This window comes from Cajanus cajan, chromosome 3, assembly GCF_000230855.2.
Source record: "Cajanus cajan strain Asha chromosome 3, NIPB_CcT2T_4, whole genome shotgun sequence".
NCBI lineage: Eukaryota > Viridiplantae > Streptophyta > Magnoliopsida > Fabales > Fabaceae > Cajanus > Cajanus cajan.
The window spans coordinates 66,515,877-66,525,394 of NC_138519.1; the positions used below are offsets into that span (position 1 = coordinate 66,515,877).

The 9,518-nt window shown below is 36.2% G+C and overlaps 1 protein-coding gene across 3 annotated transcripts; it reads left to right on the forward strand.

The window, feature by feature from the left end:
* Positions 1–1,746: 1,746 nt before the first annotated feature.
* Positions 1,747–8,408, forward strand: CER9 (RING/U-box superfamily protein). 3 transcript variants are annotated; one of them, XM_020381021.3, is made up of 10 exons: positions 1,747–2,275; positions 2,618–3,310; positions 4,087–4,839; positions 4,922–5,133; positions 5,229–5,591; positions 5,885–6,045; positions 6,124–6,287; positions 6,390–6,536; positions 7,546–8,061; positions 8,257–8,408. In XM_020381021.3, the coding sequence occupies exons 1-9, from the start codon at positions 1,898–1,900 to the stop codon at positions 8,047–8,049; spliced, it is 3,375 nt and encodes a 1,124-aa protein (XP_020236610.1). In that variant the 5' UTR covers positions 1,747–1,897; the 3' UTR covers positions 8,050–8,061; positions 8,257–8,408. The 3 variants fall into 3 exon arrangements, with proteins under 3 accessions (XP_020236610.1, XP_020236608.1, XP_020236611.1); XM_020381019.3 differs by having other exon boundaries at positions 7,546–8,408; XM_020381022.3 differs by having other exon boundaries at positions 5,888–6,045; positions 7,546–8,408.
* Positions 8,409–9,518: the final 1,110 nt, after the last annotated feature.

The following is a 9,518-nucleotide window of genomic DNA, read 5'->3' on the forward strand; positions in this document are numbered from 1 at the left end:
GGTTCTAAGCCGTCAAAAGGTAAAAGTTAGAGTCTAGGTAATCATAATTTGGTGAGGGATGATACAGGGAGGTAGATATCTTGGTGGTAACGAGATAGGTGAACCTATGGGGGTAGAATATAGAGATGGCAAATATGAAGGAGGTTGTGGAAAATATTGATTAATAATTAGGAAAATATAGGGCAAAAAAGTAGGGAGAGTGGACAAGAGGTGAGCAAAAAGGAAGCATAAAGTAGAGGAATGTCGACACCTAGTGGGGAAAATGTAGAGGTTGAATAGGTGGAAGTGTAACAGGAGGGTTGTGACTTAGTTGGTCTAGGACACCTATAAGAGTGCTTGTGATTGATTCATGGTTGGAATCTTAGAGGAGATTGGTTTCCATTTGGATGGAAAGGAGAATTAATTTGTCATTTAATGCGTGGATGGTAGGTTCCAAATCCTTAGAAGAGAAATTGGCAACAAACAATTTAGGAGGCATGATGATCAAAATGAAGTGGGCCAAATTGATATGCTATGACCTGTCAAATCAAAATATCTATAAAAAGATTGAAATAATTAAGAAAAATCAAATAACATTTCATTCCATAAGGTTCAAGATCTTACAAAATGATTATTTAAAAGAAAAGAGTAACCACTATAAACATTGTTACTTAGAAACTACATATGCACAAGGTAACATTTCACTTAACACTTATAATCATTTAGCTAAATTATATTTTTTGTCCCTTATCTTATTTATTATATTCATTTCAGTGATTTATTTTTTTAAAAATGATTATTTTGGTCATTTATCTTCTAAATTTAGGTTGATTTAATCCTTTTGATATAATAATTATTTACAATTTTGAGACATGATTTTAAATTATTTTTAACTAATTCAAGCCTTGAAACTTTTCTCATTAAACACTTATATGAAAATTATTAAATATAATTAAAGTTTAAATAAAAAAACGTTATAAACACAATATAGTCCAACAAGTAACTGAAATTCTTTTAAAAAAAATATAATTACATATTATTTTTTGTTATTTGTATATATTTTTCACGTGATTTTTACTATTTGTAAGTTTTATGTCTTAAACTAGTTATAAATTAATTTAAAATAATGTTACAAAATTAAAATTTATTATTTTAAAATGATTAAATTGGTAGAAATATAAAAAAATTTAATAGAAAAAAAGTTAAAATAAATCTAAAAAATAAAATAAAAAACTTAAAAATATAGTTTAACCTAATCATTTCGAGGTCTACTTATGGTAGGTTCGGCCTCTGTTGGGCTGGGAATTTATGGTCTTCTCTTGTGCTTTGATCTGTTGGGCTTTTATTAGAAGTCTACTATTATATTTTTTTACACAATTTTGAAGTTAAGTCCAGCCATATATAACATACCAATTTGCAGTTGTGCATAAATGCACCGCAGTTTACGTACGAGAATAAGGTGCAATTTACGGATTTCACAAACGTGATAATATTATACTGCTAAAATAAGTTTTATAAATGAGTGATTTTTTATATTTTAATTATCGTAAAAGAATTTCTTTATTTTTATCATTTTATTTTTAGTTTTAAAAAAATAAAAAATAGCTTTAGTTTATGTAAAATATGTTTAGATGATGGTGGATTTTGACATGAGTAAAAGAAGCATGTAGAAATGAGAGGGTGCCACGTGATGGAAAACCCACATGAGCATATACGTAAGCGAGAGAATTACATTGGCGTAATATAAACCAGCGAACGAGGGCAATCTCGGGAAAACCCTAATTTCTATCTCCGATCACTCTCCATAATTTCTATCTTCTTGTCTCTCCTTTTTCTCTCTCCCTTCCACCGACGAGCTCCCTTGACCCGCCCTGACTCGCCACCGACTCGGTCCCCGGCCGGTTCGGTCCAAACCGTCATGGAGATCGCTCACGAGTCACCGCCTTCCCTCCACGGAACCCCCGTCGCCGTCGACGCCCTCGCCAATTCCCCCTCCGCCTCCTCCTCCTCTTCCTCCTCCTCCTCCTCCTCCGCCTCCTCGCCGCGCGCTTCCAAGGGAAAGGAGATCGAATCGACTGCGTCGCCCACGCCCACGCCGCCGCAGACGCCGCCGCCGCTCACGGCCAAGTACGACGACGACGATGAGGAGGAGGAGGACGTGTGCAGAATTTGCCGGAACCCTGGCGACGCCGAGAATCCCCTCCGGTATCCCTGCGCGTGCAGCGGAAGCATCAAGTTTGTTCATCAGGATTGTCTCCTTCAGTGGCTCAATCACAGCAACGCACGCCAATGCGAGGTTCTGCCCTATCTTTTTCGTGTGCGACTTTCTCGTAGTTCGTTGTTTGGGTTGATTGTTTGGAATATTCAACATAAATAATTTGCAATGTTTTATTTATTTATTTTTTTTAATTGAATTGGTAATATCTCTTTTTGTTATAGTGTGGCATGTATCCTGTACTGCATAAACAGAGATAGGAGAAAAAGAATCACTCTTGGTCTTGCAAAGGCTAATTGGAGAAACGTGTATTATATTATATTAGACTTCTAAGCATGCTGTTGTTTTAATAGTTATGCATATGCTATTATGTCCAATCAATATTAGGTTTTGCTTTCCTAAATTTGCTTCTATGTGCTGCAGGTCTGCAAGCATGCATTCTCGTTCTCTCCAGTTTATGCTGAGAATGCTCCAGCTAGGTTGCCTTTTCAAGAGTTTGTGGTTGGAATGGCAATGAAAGCTTGCCATGTTCTTCAATTCTTTTTGCGCCTGAGTTTTGTGCTGTCTGTGTGGCTCTTAATTATACCCTTCATAACATTCTGGATATGGCGATTAGCTTTTGTGAGGAGTTTAGGTGAAGCCCAGAGGTTATTCTTGAGCCATTTATCAACAGCAGTTATTCTGACCGATTGCCTCCACGGGTTTCTACTTTCTGCAAGCATTGTCTTCATTTTTCTTGGGGCCACTTCTTTGAGAGATTACTTTAGGCATTTGCGAGAAATCGGGGGACAGGATGCTGATAGAGAAGATGAAGTGGACAGAAATGGTGCTCGAATTGCTAGAAGACCTCCTGGACAAGCTAATCGTAACATAAATGGTGATGGGAATGGTGAGGATGCTGGTGGAGCTCAAGGAATTGCAGGGGCAGGTCAAGTAATTAGAAGAAATGCTGAAAATGTTGCGGCGCGGTGGGAGATGCAAGCAGCACGTCTTGAGGCACATGTTGAGCAGATGTTTGATGGTCTGGATGATGCTGATGGAGCAGAAGATGTTCCTTTTGATGAACTTGTTGGCATGCAGGGTCCAGTTTTTCATTTGGTTGAAAATGCATTCACTGTAAGTCTGTCACCTTGATTTTATTGAAATTGAACTTGATGAGGGAAGCCTTTTGAAAAGCTAGAACAGAGTAGGCACAGGCTGCACAGCTCATTTTTAAATAACTTCTCATTTAATTATTTTTAATAAATTACTAAGTTCCATTATTTGATAAGTGTTTGCCAAAAGTGTCTATCCAAACACTATTAAGCTTATTTTATCAATTTATGGCAGTAGACAAGCTCTACTTTGTCTACCTAAGATGTTGTGTATCCTGACTTTCTGCTTATTTGGGGTAACAGATGAGATGTACTCTTGATAATTAACTTCTATCATTCATGTGGTTGGAAAGATTTCATATTAGCCAATGAGAATTTATTGTCTTTTTTAGATAAATTTTAAGTACATTTGCTTTTAAAACTTCAATAAGGAATTTGTAATTGCATGAACCTCAATGGTTTGTTCATTTTAATTTGATTATTTTTCATCATTAACCGACGCATGCGTAGTTCACTTATTATGATTATTTTTCCTATGTTAATTGGGCATTCTATTGATGCAACTGTTTCTTTTAATATAACTTGAATTATCAGTAACTGAAACATGAGTATTTCTCTGTGATGATTTCCCCATGGTTAGGGGTCATTATATTGACACGACAAATTCTTATTTTTTGTAAATTGTGACCTCTACTGATTACTGTTGTTTAAAAAATCCATGTTTTATTATTTGGAGAAATGAATTTGCTATTTATCACATTTTTTATTTAGAAACTGAATGCTTGTTTCTCCATGCAGGTGCTGGCAAGCAATATGATTTTCCTTGGTGTTGTAATTTTTGTGCCATTCTCATTGGGCCGAATCATACTCCATTATCTATCCTGGTTCTTCTCAACTGCTAGTGGTCCTGTGTTGTCAGCTGTAGCCCCACTTGCAGACACATCTCTTTCTCTAGCAAATATTACTTTGAAGAATGCATTAACAGCTGTTAAAAACTTATCATCCGAAACACAAGAAAGTGGATCGATTGGTCAGGTTGCAGAAATGCTGAAAGTGAATGCTAGTGGATTGAGTGAAATGTCAAACATAACTTCATCTGCTTCAGCTGTTATCTTGAAAGGAACTTCAAGGCTTTCTGATGTTACCACGCTAGCTATTGGATATATTTTTATTTTGACTCTAATTTTCTTCTACTTTGGAATTGTTGCTTTAATTCGTTACACAAAGGGTGAGCCTTTGACCATGGGAAGGTTTTATGGCATTGCTTCTATAGCAGAGACAATTCCATCTCTCTTCAGGCAGTTTTTGGCTGCAATGAGGCATTTGATGACCATGGTTAAGGTTGCTTTCCTTTTAGTCATTGAACTCGGGGTATTTCCTTTAATGTGTGGGTGGTGGCTCGATGTATGTACCATTCAGATGTTTGGGAAGACAATGGTTCACAGAGTTCAGTTCTTCTCTGCATCCCCTTTAGCAAGCTCATTGGTTCATTGGGTTGTTGGTATTGTGTACATGCTACAAATTAGCATATTTGTCAGCCTTCTAAGAGGGGTAATTCTTGTCATGTGATATGATTTGTAGAGCTTTGGTTATATTGTTATCCACTGCTAATGTGGTTTGTTTTCAATGGCAGGTTTTACGTAATGGAGTTTTATACTTCCTTCGGGATCCTGCTGACCCAAACTATAATCCATTCCGTGATCTGATAGATGATCCTGTGCACAAACATGCTCGCAGGGTTCTGTTATCTGTTGCAGTTTATGGGAGTCTGATTGTGATGCTGGTATTTTTGCCTGTCAAACTTGCCATGCGGATGGCACCTTCTATTTTCCCGCTTGACATATCGTAAGCTGACTCCTTAATAGACTTTAGCAGTTGTTTCCAACTTGCCATGGATTATGTGTCACGTATGTTAAACATAAATATGCTTGCTTTTGCAGGGTATCTGACCCATTCACTGAAATCCCAGCTGACATGCTTCTCTTTCAGATTTGTATCCCATTTGCCATTGAGCATTTTAAATTGAGGACAACTATTAAATCCCTACTTCGGTATTGGTTTACTGCTGTTGGTTGGGCACTTGGTTTGACTGATTTCTTACTGCCTAGACCTGATGACAGTGGTAATCAAGAAAATGGAAATGGGGAGCCAGCTAGGCCAGAAAGGCTACAAGTAGTACAAGCTGGTGTGCATGATCAGGGTATGGTGCCATTTGGAGGTGATGATTTGAACAGGGTCATTAACACAGTGGGAGAACTGAATTCCGGAGAGGATTATGATAATGATGAGCAATCTGACTCCGAGTGAGTTCCTTTCAAATTGGAATTCTAACTATGGCTTGTGAAATTATCTTATATTGCACTCAATTTTTTTATCTAGTTATATTATGTTTTACTTTTGTTGGTGGGGGATGAGAGCATGACTGTGTCTTTCTTCTTTTTTTTTGGGTATTAAGAGGGGCCTAAGCCTGTGGTTTTTGGGTTAATTCAATGCATGAAAAAGTCTGCTAGAGTCATCAGTTTCTTTCCATATGCATGTTTTAGCTATTGTTACCTACCCTGTCACCTTCTAATTTAATATTTTTCTATGGCTATAGCAGTTATGCCTTTGTGCTTCGCATTGTTCTTTTACTGGTGATTGCTTGGATGACTCTCCTTGTCTTCAACTCTGCTCTGATAGTTGTACCAATTTCACTTGGGCGGGCACTTTTCAATTCTATTCCTCGCCTTCCCATAACTCATGGCATTAAATGCAATGGTATGTAATTGATTGAACTAGCTTTTCAGTTGCTGGGCTTTATAACTTTGAATGCATTTATAATCTTTCTTTTCACAGATCTGTATGCATTTATCATTGGGAGCTATGTGATCTGGACTGCTGTTGCTGGAGTTAGATACTCGATTGAGCAAATTAGAAAAAGGAGGTCTTCTGTTTTGTTCGGCCAAGTATGGAAGTGGTGTGGCATTCTTGTGAAGAGTTCTGCACTTCTGTCTATATGGGTAAAGGATGATTCCTCTTGCTGATCATGTTACTGAAGCTGACACTTTTATTTTTCATATATATATTTGCTTTTAAGTGATTAACCCCTCTTTTATGTACAGGTATTTGTCATCCCAGTGCTAATTGGGCTTCTCTTTGAGCTTTTGGTTATTGTGCCAATGAGAGTTCCGGTGGATGAAAGTCCGGTATTCCTCCTTTATCAAGATTGGGCATTAGGCCTTATATTTCTCAAGATATGGACTAGATTGGTGAGTTTGTTTCCCTTATCAGCATTTCCTCTGTTAGCTTTTTTATCGGCTTTGCTTTAATTTTGTGCAAGAATTTTATAAGCTTATTTAAATTCTTAAAGGCATATAAATAAATTATGAGTGATATGATGTGGTAAACCTCTTTTTTGCTTTGAAAACATTCTGGTCTTCTGCTGTGTTCTAGTTCTGGTAAATGTATCCTGCTGCATCGGTATCAATAAAACCAAATTATTTCTTTCATTATGTTGTTTCTTTTATTTATTTTTTTCATCTATCCTTGTCATAAAGATTAACAAAATTTTATGTTAGTTGGTGACTGCCTAACTTAAGCCTCCTTTGTAATCTGAGTCTGGGTGTTGGGACTGGTTATATAAATGTTGGCTTCAAATCATGAAATACGGTATATAACCGAAATGACATGTTTTTCCATGTAGCTAACTCCATTTTAGGGGTAAAGCTTGGTTGTTCTAATCTACAATTTTTTTTCCATATATAGTATGCTTCTTTATTTTTCTAGTAGGATTTTTTTAGAAAAAAAATTGTAAGGGTACAAAGTTGTTGGGGGTTCAAATTGGTAAGGGATGATAAAATACTAAATGTGGTAGATTGGTAAGAGTGAATATAATTGGATAGAATGAATTTATTAGAGGGGAAGGTCTTACTCAGTGAGGTTACTGCTTGGTTTCTTGGGATTGTAATCAGAGGTAAGTGTGTTTACATGCAGATTTAGTTGTTCAACTACAACTTAGTTTCTTTACCATCTACAAGTTTCAGATGATCAATTTCCATTCAGCTGACAAAAATTATCTACCTTAAAATAATGTTAAAATCTTTTCATACCCTACAAATAATTTGATTTATTTTGTTTTTTATTTCCCCCTCCCATATCTCAAATTTCTTGGACACGTCTCTTTGTAAATGGTTACGTGTCTCCCCAAGGTTTGTTATATAATTGAGCTGAATATATCTATTAGCTATTTTTCAGTTGTTGACTTGGTTCTTTCATTAGGTTATGTTGGACCACATGATGCCTCTAGTGGATGAAAGTTGGCGAGTAAAATTTGAGAGAGTGAGAGAGGATGGTTTCTCCAGGCTGCAAGGTCTTTGGGTCCTTCGGGAAATTGTACTTCCAATTATAATGAAGCTGTTGACAGCATTATGTGTACCCTACGTTTTGGCCAAAGGTGTATTTCCAGTGCTTGGGTATCCCTTGGTGATCAATTCTGCCGTCTATCGGTTTGCATGGTTGGGATGCCTCTGTTTCAGTTTCTTGTGCTTCTGCGCCAAGAGGTTCCATGTCTGGTTCACAAATCTCCATAATTCAATACGTGATGACCGGTATCTGATTGGACGGAGGTTGCATAACTTTGGAGAACATGTTGAGAAAGCAAATGAAGCAGGAACTTCTACAGGGATGCAGGATACCATTTTACTAGGTACAGGTTTAAACCAACAAGATCGTGAAGCAGATGTTGGACTACGGTTGAGGCACATAAATCAACAAGTGGGCTGAATTATATTTCAGGTAGGAAGCCTAAGGCTGACATTGTTCATGAATCACTGATGTATACTCTACACTTGTGTTGGGTAGTTATAACAACTCGTCTTGACACCTGTGCTGTAGTTTAACATTAACATTTTGTGTGTGTTACTTGTTTAAATTTAGTTAATAGGAGGAAAATAAAATTGTTGATAGATCAAATTTTTTTTTTCTTTTCAGAAATTCTTTGTGAAATAGGGAAGCGGAGGGCATGCTATGGTCTGGAATCTGGATCGTATTTGAGATATACATATAATCACGTTATAGTAGTTAATTGTTGTGGTAATTATTTATTAATTAGTAATGTGATTGATTAAGTGGGCTTAACTTCATATATTGCATCAAGTAATATTTGGAATGTTATTTCTTGCATCATACACGTGTACGTAGATGTGTTTTGTCCATTTTGACTATTCGCCCAGCCAGTACAATATGTTATATTGCGTTTCCTGCGAACCTAGAATGCAATATAAAAACTGCACAAGAAATTAAACCAATGAGACTCGGGCTATAGTTTGATTAGTTTTATTGGGTAAATTTGTGCTTTGATTGCTCTAACTGGTTAAATATGTGGTTGAATGGTTGAATCCGATTAACCTTTATAAGGAAGATATGGCCACATTACCACTTGATTTGTGAACTGGTTGATGTTAAATTATTAGAACTTAGCGTGAGCGGCTATGAACGTCCGCTGGAGTAATGCTACAATTTCATTCATTATTATTTAAATTATATCCATGGATAAGATCTTGAAAGATTTCCTTATGCATAATAAAAACCTAATGTATATCCTTGCAAAAAAATCAAAGTAAGCACTTAAAAGCTTAAATAATTAAAGAAAATGAGACCCGTAATTTATATTGCTGATAATAATTAAAAATAAAAAAAGGTGGCCAGCTCCCCATCAAACGTGTTCAGTTTAGAGTTGGATACATAATACATATAAACGAATTAATAATTTTAAAATTCAATTACTTTATTTAGCTTACCTAATTTTAAAAATCATCAGGAATTAGGAGGATGAATTGTTGGTGTTTCTCTTGTAATTATTCATGGATTCCAATAAGCTTGGGATAAAGGAAATCAATGAATAAAGGGGTGGGAAAACTATGGATGGGATATCGGATTCGGATGGAACCATTTTTGGTAGCTGACAGCTTCGCCAAGTGCGGGTCCAATATGTTCACTGCCTTCACGTTTTTAGATGATTCTTCTAACATTTGGTTCTCTTGGAGTTACTGTCACCAAAAAGAAAATAACTAATTACCAATGTTATTGGATAACTAATTCCTTATGTAAGTGTAAAGTATTTATTCATTTTATCGATAATCAATATATATCACGAAACTTAATTGACTATTGTTATTAGTAGCTTTTACTTCCTAACTAGGTTTTCTTTCTAACTCGAGACTTTACGTGAAATCCAACTCATACCAATGTAA